Source organism: Liolophura sinensis, chromosome 13 (assembly GCF_032854445.1).
Source record: "Liolophura sinensis isolate JHLJ2023 chromosome 13, CUHK_Ljap_v2, whole genome shotgun sequence".
NCBI lineage: Eukaryota > Metazoa > Mollusca > Polyplacophora > Chitonida > Chitonidae > Liolophura > Liolophura sinensis.
Window position 1 is genome coordinate 2,670,128 of NC_088307.1, and position 15,912 is coordinate 2,686,039.

At 41.2% G+C, this 15,912-nt stretch overlaps 1 protein-coding gene across 1 annotated transcript; it reads left to right on the forward strand.

The window, feature by feature from the left end:
* Nucleotides 1-1,691: 1,691 nt before the first annotated feature.
* Nucleotides 1,692-8,527, forward strand: LOC135480728 (uncharacterized). The gene is made up of 5 exons (XM_064760645.1): nucleotides 1,692-1,791; nucleotides 4,952-5,092; nucleotides 5,718-5,874; nucleotides 6,667-6,758; nucleotides 8,104-8,527. The coding sequence occupies exons 1-4, from the start codon at nucleotides 1,776-1,778 to the stop codon at nucleotides 6,737-6,739; spliced, it is 387 nt and encodes a 128-aa protein (XP_064616715.1). The 5' UTR covers nucleotides 1,692-1,775; the 3' UTR covers nucleotides 6,740-6,758; nucleotides 8,104-8,527.
* Nucleotides 8,528-15,912: the final 7,385 nt, after the last annotated feature.

A 15,912-nucleotide genomic window follows, 5' to 3' on the forward strand; every position in this document is an offset into this window, starting at 1 on the left:
GATAGATGCCATGTCTGGTGTCTGCATAATGCGACTGGATAGGTGTCGTATCTGGAGTCTACGTAATGCAACTGGATAGGTGTCATGTCTGATGTCTGCATAATGCAACGGGATACTGTGACTGAATATGTGTGATGTCTGGTGTCTGTACACTGTGGACTCGATAGGTGTCATGTCTGGCGTAGCCATAATGCAACTGGATAGGCGTCATGTCTGATGTCTGCATAATGCAAGTGGATAGATGTCAAGTCTGTTGCCTGTATACTGTGAATAGGTGCATGCCGTGTCTGCTACCAATATTCTGTGAATGGATGGGTGTCATTTCTGGTGTTAATATACTGTGATTGGGTGGGTGTCATTTCTGGTGTTAATATTCTGTGATTGGATATATATATAGGTGTCATGCCTGGTGTCTGCATATTATGACTGGACAGGCGGCATGTCTGATCTCTGTATAGCGACTGGGTTGGTGCCTTGTCTGATGTGTTTATACTGTGGTTGTGTGAGTGTCATGTTTTCTGACAATATAGTGTAACTGGGTAGGTGTCATATCTGATGTCTGTGCGCTGTGACCGGTATTTTATATATATTTACTCAGCCTAAATTTTTTATTTCAAAAAAATTAAAATAAGTTGATTTCATACATTGTACGTAAATGTACGGCAGAGCGCATTAACTTTTGCTGTCTATTAAAGAACAATAAAGATAATTAGCATCACAGGCCTAATTATTAACAAACTTTATTCCATCTTACTATAGATGGGACATTGGTTAAATTGGTATTGTCTGAGAGGTGGGAATTTGGGCAATATGAGAAAAATAAACATGTACATGTTTATTTCGTGTAAATAAGACATAAATTAAACAAAAAAAAATATCACAGTGATACGACTTTATATTTGCAAAAGCAGATGAACAATAAATTATTTCTCAGCATGTTTCTACCGAGGGCTGATGTAGAAAGTGTCCGGGTTGCGTTCTTACTGTCGGCCAATAACTCCAAGTTACCTATAGTAACTCCAAGAAACCATATAAACTGATGACTAAGTCTTACCCCCTGACGTACTGTATCAGTAGCGAATAATTATTTTATCTATTTGACGACCCGAGTGGGAAATATGCATGGGGAGGGTGGGATTGGAGGAGGGTGGCATAATATATCTCAAGGGCAGACAGAGATCCACACAAACGGGGAGACGGGGGTGGGGGGTTTTGGTGGCGTCGTGCATGTACATCTGTTACAGTGCGTTTTCCCATCACAGTTATTTCTGGTAACGAGTTTCCATGGCAACCAGAGCATAGAAGGCAACATCGAAGAGGTATCACATTGCAGTTTGTATAGCCTCCATCGCAGGAGCAAACCCCGCCGGCGTTACTCTCCATGCTAAGAGAAAGTAAATACTTCACATAAAGTAGCTCCAGATGTTAAAAACGTACAAATCGTCATACACCAGATGACACTATAATATTGCATTTGCTAAGAAACGTTACTGCTTTGCAGAAACTTACATTGTCTTCCCGCAAAGTGCCTTCATATATAGTCACCCTAATACGAAACGCTGAAGTTGATATAGGGCGTAGTGTTACACAAAATGTTCCAATGCCGTATGCACTATTTTCAAGCAGAGTGTGCAATCCAGGAAGTAGGTTTACTAGAAGAAACACGTGCGTATCCAAAATAGACCAAACCCTGAATGAGATTGCTCAGATGTGTACACTGAACGACGTATTATTTGGATTACTGGTGTATTTTAACTGAAGTTTATCCCGATGAAATGTCATCATGGTCAGGTGAGTGACTTAAGCTCAAATTTATTTCGTAGAACTGGTTAAATAATCATGATAATTTGGAATATTGTTAGCAATAGGTAACAATGTGTAGTGAACACCAGCCTGGGGAAACGACTGCACTGATTAATAACGGAACGTCACTTTACATTGGGAAATTGTTTCTTGGCGGAATTATGCTTTTATGTACTCCTGAGGATAACAGTAATCATAAAATTATACAACACAAAACCATTAGCTTGGACCAAAGTGGATTTTTGGTTGCGTTATTTTCAAGGATTCGATCTGTTTGTACATTGCCTGGAGTTTCTCCATCATGTTATGTACATTGGCCTATACTCGAAATTTCTTTTCCGTCCGTCAACCGCCATTTTGTTTGTTTTTATGCACTCTAAGGTATACTCCAATGACGCACTTACTTAAATTACACTCCGCCATAGATATAGCTATTTTGGTTCATCCTTTATTTATATATACACACCCATGCAGGGGTAAACCAAGGGGCTGCTGTTAATACAAAAAAGCATATACGGTAAACACAAAACAGCATGCACCTGGTTTGAGCTGAAGCTCTGTATGTTACGACAGTGGCTTTTAGTCAGGAAGTTTGTCCGGTACGTTCCTGACATTGTGCAGTGGTTTTTGCGTTCGCCAGCTCTGTCCGGTACGTTCCTGACATTGTGCAGTGGTTTTTGCGTTCGCCAGCTCTGTCCGGTACGTTCCTGACATTGCGCAGTGTTTTTTACGCTCGCCACCTCTGTCCGGTGCGTTCCTGACATTGCGCAGTGGCTTTTGCGCTCGCCACCTCTGCCCGGTACGTCCCTGACATTGTACGGTGGTTTTTGCGCTCGCCATCTCTGTCCGGTACGTCGCTGACATTGTGCAGTGGTTTTTGCGCTCGCCACCTCTGCCCGGTACGTCCCTGACATTGTACGGTGGTTTTTGCGCTCGCCATCTCTGTCCGGTACGTCCCTGACATTGTACAGTGGTTTTTGCGCTCGCCAGCTCTGTCCGGTACGTTCCTGACATTGTGTGGTGTTTTTTGCGCTCGTTAGCTCTGTCCGGTTTACACCATCCATTAACCTTACCGACGTTTATATACATGAAATAGTCCAGGATATAAAGGTGCGATGTTAATTCCAATCATATAAATAAATAAATAAATATATAAATAAATAAATAAATAAATAAATAAACCCCAGTCAAATATGTATATATAGAATGTCAAATGTAAACAGACGATAATGGCATGAGCTCTGTGTATATAGATGTGAACAGATCCCCTTAGAATAAATAGTTCTATGCGGTGGGGTTGCCACGATATGGCTGAAATATTGCCGATCTGGCGTTAAGCCATAATCATTCATTCTATGCGGTGGGGACATAAGCAGCTGTATGCGGTGGGGACATAAACAGTTGTCCGTGGTGGGAACATAAACAGTTGTATCAGGTGAAGATATAAACAGTTGTATGCGGTGGGAACATAAACAGTTGTATGAGGTGGGGACATAAACAGTTGTGTGCGGTGGGCATATAAACAGGTGTATGCGGTGGGGACATAAACAGGTGTATGAGGTGGGGACATAAACAGTTGTATGAGGTGGGAACATCAACAGTTGTATGCAGTGGGAACATAAACAGGTGTATACGATGGGAACATCAACAGTTGTATGCGGTGGGAACATCAACAGGTGTATGCGGTGGGAACAGAAACAGGTGTATGCGGTGGGAACATAAACAGTTGTATGGGGTGGGGACATTAACAGGTGTATGCGGTGGGAACAGAAACAGGTGTTTGCGATGGGAATATAAACAGGTGTATGCTGTGGGCACATAAACAGTTGTATGAGGTGGGAACATCAACAGTTGTATGCGGTGTGAACATAAACAGTTGTATGCGGTGGGGTGATAAACAGGTGTATGCAGTGGGGACATTTACAGTTGTATGCGGTGTGAACATAAACAGTTGTATGCGGTGGGGAGATAAACAGGTGTATGCAGTGGGGACATTTACAGTTGTATGCGGTGTGAACATAAACAGTTGTGTGCGGTGGGAATATAAACAGGTGTATGCGGTGGGGACGTTTACAGTTGTATGCGGTGTGTATGCTGTGGGAACATAAAAGGTTGTGTGAGGTGGGGACATAAACAGGTGTATGCGGTGGGGAAATAAACAGTTGTATGTGGTGGGAACATCGACAGTTGTATGCGGTGGGAACATAAACAGGTGTATGCTGCGTGAACATAAACAGGTGTATGCGGTGGGGATATAAACAGGTGTTTGCAGTGGGAACATAAACAGGTGTATGCTGTGGGAACTTAAACAGGTGTATGCGGTGGGGACATTTACAGTTGCATGCGGTGTGAACATAAACATTTGTATGCGGTGGGGATATGAACAGGTGTATGCAGTGTGAACATAAACAGGTGTATGCGGTGGGGACATTTACAGTTGTATGCGGTGTGACCATAAACAGTTGTATGAGGTGGGGATATAAACACGTGTATGCAGTGGGAGCATAAACAGGCTATGCTGTCGGAACATAAAAAGTTGTATGCGGTGGGGACACCAACAGGTGTATACGGTGGGGACATAAACATTTGTATGCGGTGTGAACATCAACAGTTGTATGCGGTTCGGACATACACAGATGTATGCGGTGGGGACATCAATAGTTGTATGCGGTGGGAACATCAACAGTTGTATGCGATCGGGATATAAACAGGTGTATGTGGTGGGGACATAAACAGGTTTATGCTGTGGGGACATAAACAGGTGTATGCGGTGGGAACATGAACAGTTGTATGCGGTGGGAACATCAACAGTTGTACGTGATGGGGATATAAACAGTTGTTTGCGGTAGGGACAGAAACAGTTGTATGCGGTCACGAACGTCACGAATCTATTTAGCTTAAATTTAGGGGAAAAAACCTATGGTAACTTTGTCTTTGTGAGTTACAAATGAAGAAATTTGCGTAGATTTAATCCAATACAAAACAAAGGAAATTAACGCAACACAACGCAACTCAACACATCGCACAGCAAAGAAACGCAACGCAAATCAACGCAGATGAAAACAAAGCCACGCAAAGCAAGCCAATGCAGTGCAGCGCAACACAACGCAACACAATGCTGACCTGATATGTTTGACTTACTTTGTAGATATTGAAAACCTGATCATTTTGCGGCTGAAGCAATGGGAGAAGTTATGGAACGAGAAGAACTTTGCAGAGCTAGAGACGATGTACACGCACGACTGCGAACTGGTGCCGGCCGGCAAGAGGTCTCGTAAAGGCAGGGAAGGTATACCAGATACATATCCATTTGACTATATACGGGATTTGTATTCTGTATTCTAAAGATATACTTGGTTTAAGGTAAATGTATGAAGAATGTGCTTTGCTTACCCTGACATGTGAACAATGCATACTGTTCATTACGGTATCATGTGAACAATGTGCAATGGGCTTTGGCTACAGTAAATATACCGTGCACAATGTTTTGGTTACAGTAACTATAGATAAATACTGTTCATTACGGTATCATGTGAACAATGTGCAGTGGTTAAGGTCACCACATCAGCAATGGGCTTTGGCTACAGTAAATATACCGTGCACAATGTTTTGGTTACAGTAACTATAGATAAATACTGTTCATTACGGTACCATGTGAACAATATGTTTGGTTTGGTCAACCTTATGAAAAATGCGCAATCATTATGATAACCTTGCGAACAATATGCTTTGGTTACGGTATCTATTCGAAATATGTGCTTTGATTATACACTACAGTAACCATAATGTTTATTTATTTAATTTATTTAGTTGATTGCAATTATACGCAGTAATGAAGAATATTTCACTTATACGACGGCGGCCAGCATTATAGTGGGGGGAACCGCAATCATGATGTACTTTCCTGTACTTAGGATTGGCGGATTTTTTCCGCGCGCTGGTGTCAAGACTGAACTGGGATCGGGTCGTCATGGAGACTGAAGCGGTGTCGCAGGCGTCAGAAGACACTGTTGTCAGTAAGGGAGGTTTCCGGATCTTTAAACCGGATGGTTCTCCTGCTGCCGTTGTCGAGTAAGTCAGCCTCTGTCTAACCCGAAGCTAAGCAACCGTAACACCCAGCTGGGCCCTAAGGACTTCCACAAGAACCATTTCAACGAAAAAACAAAACAAAACAAAACAAAAAAACCCCAGCTCGAACCCTACCTTATTTTTGCTATCCACCGATTCCCTAAAACGTCCGAAATGCAATATGTCAAAGCCAGCAATGGTAAACCATCTTTCAACAGTAATCAAGCCGTTTAAACTTTGGATTCGGACGATTCAAATCAATGACTGCCATGTTTGGAATTTTTTTTTTCATCTTCGGGCAGGGTGATGGGCAGCGAAAATTTTATCCCACCCAACATTCTGTTTACCGAACATGTAATTCTTAAAGAGAATGTTGGGTAGGATAAAACTTTCGTTGCCTATCGCGAACTTCTCCGCAATGTTCAAAGATGCTGGTTCAATCCCGGTCTTGGACAGGGTATTTGTAGATTCTATCTCTTTCTGCACTGATTATAAGGACCTTACATGGTGGCAACAAACGGTCGACTGTACTCCTGCGGCAGTCTTTGCACAATCTTACGTTCGTTGAAGGTCGCCTTTACATTTGTTTTTTCTCCAACCATAACATCGATCTCGATCGTAACTATTTAAGTGATAAAGTCTTGAGTATAGCCTTAAGCAACAATTAATCATTCAGTCATTCAGTTAGTCAACCAATATTTGACTCTGTACGATACACTTTATACGTTCTATACACAGTGTGTCAGTCGCACCGTTCCACAACATTCTATCCGCGTTTACGTGATATGTTCACAGTCACATGGTGATATGGAAAAAACGAGATGACGGCTACATCATGCTGTTCCACATGTTCAACTTTGACCCCTAACCCCGGCCTAGATGACGTGGTAAGTTGTTGTTGTTGTAGGCCAAAGGAAAGACAATAAGCAGATTCAGCTCAAGAATTAAATTACATCGCCAAACATTCAGGTAATGTACGTGATGTACGTCTTCTCTACAATACATTAAACATTCCAGCTTGTACACCTTCTTTAACCACTACTGCTGAAAATGAGTCATATATAATATTGTGTCACCATGGCAACCTCCGGTTCTGTGAGGTGGGGGCGGAGTTGTGGATGTTACTCCAAGCAGAAATTCTTCATTTCTTTCAAAAACTGACAAAACACTAACATATTGGTAACTGCCTTAAAACATTAACGGTAAACAGTATTAGTAATGATAACATTTTGTGTTGGGCACTGTTGCCAACTCTACGATAGGGAAGATCTGAGTTTTAACATTACGACGTCATGTTGAGGTTACTTTGTCCTGTAACATCGTCACTTTATGGTACAAGACAGTGCAAATTACCATGGGCGGGTATATAAAATAGTGGCATCCACGAAAGATGATTTTTCCCCCCTGACTTACCTTGTCACCCTTCTAAAATATGTATTTCAGGAAATATAAGTCATCTTTCGTGGATAAGTTTCATTATTGTATATCTGGCCGTGTTAAAATGCACTAATTTGTCGCTCACAGGGCCGAAATGGATGTCACTCAGACATTATAGCATGAAAACTCGAAGCACTCGTATACTGTGAAGTGAATCTATTGCATTCATCTACAAGTTTCATTGCGCACATATACAGTTTATAACGTCCCTAGAAATAGCCGTAATACTTTATACGAGACTAATTTGACGTAACCGCTTATAATAACCACATTGAATGAGGGGAGGGCGTGCCTGAAGTCTATAGACAGGGGACTCGTGTTGAAAGCTGCCTGCTGAAACCGAAAAACATGCTCCATAATGAGTATGGCTACCTCAAAAATTAACAAACATTTGTTACAAAAATGTACAAGCCCCGTGTGAGAATGATTTTCAGGACGAAAGAATTTAACAGTTATGACGTGTTAAATATAGCCTACTGAGTGATTAACTGTGATTCATTTTAATCACGTAGGAGAGTTTCTCAGTTTTTTTTTTCAGTTTTTGCGTAAGGATGTATTGAGATGGTTTGGTTAAAAAAAACTTTGATTTGTGTCATGTATCTTCTTTACAATGTAATGGTAAGACGGAAAAACGCTAAGAAGGGATTCCATGTTGAATGGTAACTTCAATTAAGACTACCTTATTTAAAATGTCATAAAATATAATTCGTCAACATTGTATAGCGATATATCCATATTTAATTGCGTTTGTGACTTTGGAAGGTTTTGATCGATGTTCATTTGCATTATTTTCAGACATCTGGACCAGGCCATGCGCTCAGCGCTCAAATTCCAAAAACCGGTTACGACCATCGCATGTAATGCGCAAGCGCTTCTGGATTCTGCTTCCGATATCAACAAAACTCGTACGGGTCTGGCCACTGATGCCTGAGCTATTCATGCTAAAGCTTACTGCTCTGTACAGGAAGATGATGATACAGCTTTCCATTCCCGCTTTCAACTTTCAAACATTTATCAAAAGACTGAATCAAGACAAAACTAGTTTTGATCTTAAAAAAAAAACAACAAAATCAACCAAAGGTTACCAAGGATTATATTAGTAGGTTGAACGATTCTGTAAAAATCCATGCGTCTCGGCTGAATGGTTTGAGTAAGACGGCGAAGGTTGTCTGGGAGGAACGATGTCAGTTGTCTGGGAGGAATGGTGAAAGTTGTCTGAGTGAAAGAAGAGGTACGTGAAGGTTGCCTCTGACTAAAGATGAAGGTTGTCTGGGCGAAAGGTGAAGACTGTCTGTGTGAAAGGTGAAGGTTTGGGGGGAAGTGAAAGTTGTCTGGGTGACACATGAAGTTTGTCTATGTACAACGTCATCAGTTTGTCCACCAAACGTCATCGCAAGGACCGGATTGAACAGAAGGCCTAAGCTACTGTAGGCGGGGTTCGAACTGTGCATCCTATAATCGTAAACCACGCTATTATAGGAAATCCTTGGTCAAGAAACTGACACCGCCATACTCCGACAAAATGAGGTCATTATTGCACAACATAGCGTTAGTAGAAATAAGAAAACACTTGTTACATTTATTTTTGATTTAAACGGTGTTTAACGGCGAAATCTTGAAGTTTTTACTCATACACCAGCTGTCAAGGTTATGAACAGAGGAAACCGGAGTGTCCTGGATGAAACATAACACCCTTTCACCAAGTAGCTGACAAACATGCTAAAGTCGCAGACAAATCATTAAGGTCTGGATTCGAACCTGTACCCTACTGGTCAGAGATCGATCCACTTTGGATGAATTAATTACTTGGACAAAATACCTGTAATTTGTATGTACCTATAATAACGAATGGCCGCATAACGACATTTACGAAACGAAAGCAGGTCGTGCTTTAATTAAGGTGCTTGTCTTCCAATTGCTAAGTGACCAGGCGCTCGGTTCCAATCCAATAACTCGGACAGGCAACTTTTTACTTCCAATGGTCTCGCTACAATACAATATAATATATATATAATACAATATTACAGACTATATTACAGGATTAATCATTTATGTATTGCATCATGGAAAACGTTTTGGATTTGAAAAACTACTAGTATATACTCGAACCCAAGTGAAGTTTCAAATGTCACAGACACCAAAGACATGTGTGCATGACGGGGGATACGATGCTTTGGCAAAGCCACACAGATTTCTTTATCACGCGATGGATAAATCCCGGATAAACTTGGCAAAGCTGCATGTTGTAGATAAAAGCCGATGAAGGTTTTTGTTTGGTCTTACATGACGTTAGCCGCATACACGAATATGATTTATGTCACAGTAACCTTAACTTACCAAAGATAAGTGGTTTTAATCCGGTATCCACCACTCATGAAAATGGTACAAAAAATAAAAACATTCAAATGAGTAAATTAGTCATTTACGAAGGAAAATCTTCACGTAGCCTACACTTGAGACACAGCCTCCTGCCCGGTTACTGCAATGACTGACGTGACCACCAGACAGATGAGAGTTATAAAATGAGCCGTTCCCCGATACTATGGTTGTGTGCACGACCTTAAATATACTTTCCATTGGTCTTTATTAATAATCAGATATGATTTGATTGATTGGTGTTTTACCCCGTACTCAAGAATATTTCACTGATACGATGGCTACCAGCATTATGGTGGGAGGAAGCCGGGGAGAGCCCTGGGAAACCCGCGACAATCCGCAGGTGGCTGCAGACCTTCTTACGTATGGCCGGAGAGGAAGTCAGCAAGAGCTCGACTTTTCCCGGTCAGGATGTGGCCAATACTATCCCTAGGGCTCAACGTATGACACCCTAATATCGCGTTATTCTGAGTTGTGTTCGAACTTTCCTTCTACATGTCGATAAAGCCGTATTATTGTATGTACAAAATATTATTTTCTAATTAACGTAATGCACTGCTGGTCCCACATCACAAAGCAGTCTCAGATTTGAGTCAAAATTTCAAATCAGTTTAAAATTGTTATTTCTTACTAGATAATATCAAAATATTGCTTAACAACGTAAATTCTGGGCAAGTTATTGTAAAAAAAAATTTCAGTTAAAATAATAGAAAGGAACATACAAAGTTTAACGACTGAAATTTTGTATTAAATCTAAGATCGCTTCGTGAATCCGGGGCCATAACAGTAATTTCTTTTTTCGGGATTTAAAGAACAACATTTAAGACATTCTGCCTGTATCCATGGTTGCTGAACATCATTTATAACATTACTCCGTGTTATGCTGAAATGTCTCATGTATATCATTTATATTTCGGTAATAAAATCGAAGAAAAAAACATTGAGACATATTAAGTTTGTTTTCGTCTTCGTGGAAGATGCCTGAGTGTGGTGGGGGGGGGGGGGGGGAGGTGACACATGCAATGAACAGGGCCCACTTTCACAAAATTTCGTACATCAGTTTTTTTCACAACTTGTTCCATAAACCACATCACCTTATGGTGCTACAACCCAGACAACGTCATCTATGAAAGAAGTTACGAGAAATTTGATTTACGAATGAATGAATGAATGCATGCTTGGGGTTTAGCGTCCCACTTACCAATTTTTCAGTCATATAACGACGAGGAGTCATTAGGTGTGTGTACATATACTGTGTCTTCTTGTGGCAGGGCAAGTTCATGAGGCGAGCAACAAGTACTATTTTTAAAGCCTTTGGTACGACCCGACCTGGGCTTGATATCGGGTCTCCCGATTTCGAGTCGGGCGCTCTAACCTTTAGTCAACCGAAGCGGTCTTGATTTACAAAATTTTGTGACAGTGGCATCAGGATGATGGGTAAGTGGCTGACGTCATGCTACTCTATCCTGATAGTACCCCTAAGCTATGACTTCATAGCAAGAATCATTAGGGTCGAGAGCGTTTGGACTAATAGCTAGATACGGGCCTCTGAATAGAATATCCCTAAATCTGAATGAAGCTTACGGTTAGGTTTAAATTGTCTCTGTATTAGCAGTGGATTTGTTTACCGAACAAAAAAAATTCAAAGTGTGTTGCTAGTGGATAAATCAGACAGACTAGTTATCTGTATTGGAGTGAACACATCACTAGGCAACCTGCGCCACTGTTGTACCAACATGGCGCCCAGCTCTTGACCATTCTGCGGTTGACGTCCAATAGCATCCGGATAGGTTGACGTCCAATAGCATCCGGATACGTGCCCTGTGCGATTGAGGTCAGTTGATCACGACTCCCTCTCCATGACGCCAATAACCACACTTTGCATGAAAGTTCGTGTCAAAACACCTGTGTGTGTTGTTGCATTGTCATGTTGGCATTGGAGGCCTGGACCATAATTAAGGGTCCATGACATCAGCTCTGGGTCAAGGACCTGGTGACAATACCCAGCTGCATTCAGGTTCCCACGAAAAACATGTGAGCGCACGTTCCAGCAGAAAGCTTCCCAAATCATTAAGCTACCAAAGAACGGAGCACTGGCCGTGACGTTCACCACTTCGACGCCAAGCTCGAACTCTTCCATCGGCAAATCGCAGTGTAAATAAAACATGATTCGTCGTTAAACAAAACCCTATTCCATTGACTCCGGTTCCAGCACAGGTGAAACTGTGCCCAGTGTTGACGTTCATTATGGTTTACCTGTGTCAGAATCGGACAAAAGGACGTCGGGCACAAAGATTGTCGTAAATAAAACATGATTCGTCGTTAAACACAACCCTATTCCATTGACTCCGGTTCCAGCACAGGTGAAACTGTGCCCAGTCTTGACGTTCATTATGGTTTACCTGTGTCAGAATCGGACAAAAGGACGTCCGGCACAAAGATTGTCGTAAATAAAACATGATTCGTCGTTAAACACAACCCTATTCCATTGACTCCGGTTCCAGCACAAGTGAAACTGTGCCCAGTGTATACGTTCAATATGGTTTACCTGTGTCAGAATCGGGCATAAGGACGTCGGGCGCGAAGATTGTCAGCGCGCAAGCACTTTCGAATGTTTTGGACTGTTACGCGACCCAAAACAGTGTGTTATTACCGCTTGACGTTGCAGTCGTAAAACGATTATGCAACGGAGGTAACCGAATTTGAGTGTCATCGACATCTGTCGTCACATGTGGCCGTCCACTGGCCACAGACCCCCATTAATTTTCCATAAGGGACAATGTTAACGTTTAGCGCTGTAGGTCAGTCCCAAACTTTCCGTGGCCAATAACGACGGGGGCTGGGATGGGTATCTCGCATCGCCAAGGGGACGTCACCGGTAGCCTCATCATCTCCTTGTGTCGCCCAAAATTTCAAAGTTTCATCATTAAAACTGAGAAAACTGAGAGAGAGTCCCAAAGCTGAGACAATTTCCATCATTTTTATACCAAGCATGCACCTGTACACCAAAAATGGCAAGCTGGCAACGAAAAAAGACTTTACACCCTAAAGCACACAGAATTACAATTGTCCTCCCGAAAAACGGAAGTTGTAATTGGTTACAGCATGCCCCTGACCTGGAGCGGTCAGATGTTCCCGTTTGATGAACACGTGTCCTCAGGTTGTGAATTGTCCATCTACTGCATCCCATGGCAAGTATAAGTCACAGCAGACTGATGCAAGGCAACTGCGCTTTCAACATTTGTAAGGCGTGGCAGGAGAATCTCTTACGGATTGTTATCGTGTAGTCTGGTTCGTACAGGTATATAAAAATAAAATTCAAGGAGAATTGAATTCAAGGCTAGTTTAAACATACCATGGTGCAAATTATAGACTATATTTTAAGTCTGAATTATAGATTTAATCTGCATGCATGTATATTGACATATATATATATATATATTGTATATACTGCCCTTCACCTTTGTAATGCGACACATTCTTTGACCCAGCCTTGGCTCAGTAACAAAAAAAAAAACAAAAAAGAAAAAAAAAAACGCAGGGCTTCTTCTGGGTCAGTATTTTTTTTAGCCACTCATCAGATTTTGTAGTAAATACTATTTTTCTTTAGCCATACTTCCTTAACGGCCATGGCTCTTGTAGGTCTCCTTCTGTAATTTGTTTATCTGCCATGGTGTAGCTGCTAGAATCGGTTTGGTCTCTTCCAGCTATATCTCTAGTTACGTTTATAACAATTGCCCGCAAAATAATGGACCAATGCTTGGCAGCATGTTTTTGTGTTTTGAAAAAAAAAATCAATCTTTTTTTCAACCTATCTGTAGGATCCTAGTAAAATGTAATTTTCTCTATCAGAAAAATTTATGAAATTAATTTGTGACAATTGAGTTTATTTAAATGGGACATTATGATTTGTACATTGGAGTAACACAGTCTGACACGAGAAAAAGAGATGGCGTACACATTTATTTATCGGCACATACTCTAAAACGTTTAATTAACTTCGGATAAAAAAAATAGTTTATTAAGTGGAAAAGTTTAAAATTTTTCATGGGAGGTAACTTCCTTTACAGGTGTAACTCTACCTTGATTTACTTCTCTTGAAATTTCTCTTTTTTTACATTTGGCAATGAAATGCATCCCCCAAAATGCCATGATTCCCATTCGTTATTTAACAAAAATGATTTCAAGCGTTATTTACAGTAAGTCAACATGCAACAATGCTGAACTCCATTTGTAGATTTCTGTCAAGTAATCGCCATACAACTGTGTTGTTGTTGTTTCGCCGAGATGAGGTCGTTTGAAATGAAAGTAAGTGAATTATTTTCATAAGAAAAACTGCGAAAAACTGCTAAAACCCCAGAAACTCTTATGGCAAATTTTGTATAACCTTTGTATTTTTTCTTAAGTAAATAAATTTGTCGCCAAAAACATTCGCATTTTTTCAAATTTTATCACCATTCCAAAAAATTGTTCTAAATTTGCGACAATGGCCAGTGCTAGCGGAAGCCCCGATTATGGGAGAATTAAGCTGAGATTCCATATACGCGGTATGCGGTTTGCGGTATACGCCACGCGGTACGCGGATACGGCATGCGGTATGCGCTTTCTCTGATTCCATTTATGCGGTAACCTATGCGTTTTCTTTCATTCATGGTGCGTTTTTATCAGAGCAAACATGTCGCATTCCTCCATTTCACGACGTGTGGCTTTAAAGCAAGATTCAGACCTTGCCATAATAGCAATGTCATATAAGTTGTTGCAACTAAAGAAGCGTAAAAAGAGAAAACACCGATGGTGGGTCCACAGTATTTTGCGGCAAAGAGCTCAGCAGGGAGCTTTCCGAAAACTTGGTCTCGGAATTGCAGCTGGATGGAGAAAAATTCCAACAGTACTTTCCTCTAACCAGAGAACAATTCAAACAAGTTCCGACCACGTGTAGGGGAAACACCCCACCAGTGACGTCATTTCTTGGGATACCCTGTCCGGTTTTGAAAACGCATACCGCACCGATCGCTACATGATGCGATTGATTTTGCCGTATACGTTTCCGCATGAAAAAACGGATCCGCGACCGTACCTATGGAATCATTGCAACTTATTTTAACTATTTCAATTTTTTGCCGCGTACCGCATACCGCGTACCGTATACCGCTACCGCATGTAAGGAATCTCAGCTTTATCAGCGAGCTCCCGATGTATAGACTCAGCGGTCAGCGGACGATATTTAAGTTCGGGATAAACTAAGATTTTCAAGGAGTTTCCAGGAGTATTTGTCTTTTTTAAAGACTTTCAAATACTGGAAATTGAAATTGTATTTTCAAGCACTTTCAAAAGAGTTTCAAGGACTTTGCGCACCCTGGTAGTATATCTTCACACGTCTTGGTGGTCAGCCATATGAAATTGTGCTCACGTGACCTCGCACAAATGCAGGATCGCGATTTCAGAAAAGCTCGTGTTGTAATGGTTGGATGCGTCAGGTTAGACCCGGCCATTATGGTATTCGTCCATAGTAAGTCCGGACTGAATGCTAAAGAATCATCAGTTAACCAGTGAAAAAGTAACAATGGATTTCCCGTGCAAGTCCGACAACTCTATCAAGCAATTAATTTCCTGTACGTGATAATACCACATACAAACATTTATAAAAGAAAACAACTCAAACATAAACACATACATCGTCCTTTCAGTGATTTTTATTACACAGGGTAATAAAATCAAGGCATTTGAAAAGCAGACACATTAAAACATTTGCGTAGTAAAACAACTACATGTACAGTTTTCATACATGCGCAGTGATAACACGTACTTACAATAGCATTTAACACAATGTATAGGCAGTATTGTCGAATATCAGCAAGGGAGACAGTGTGACCTTCCGAGCTGCCAATCAAGAACATGTCTTGACCTAGTATTCCGTCTATCTTAATCCCAGATTTGACCAATCACAATACTGTTGCTAATAGGGTCAACCGGATGTCCCATATAACGGTTAAAAATGTTGACCTTGATGTCGCAACGGCTGTCACCATGAAAGGCACGAACAAGCAATGTTGTCATGAGACGGGGCGGAGGGACATTGGATCTATCCACTGGTATCTGGTCACACAAATTCGACCAAAATACATACATAAACTTGAAACATGTCAGTACAAGTCGTAAACAATACAGGCTTATATATGTACCTCAAGTTCTAGCTCTGTGAACGGTTGGCCATATGCCCAGCTTAGC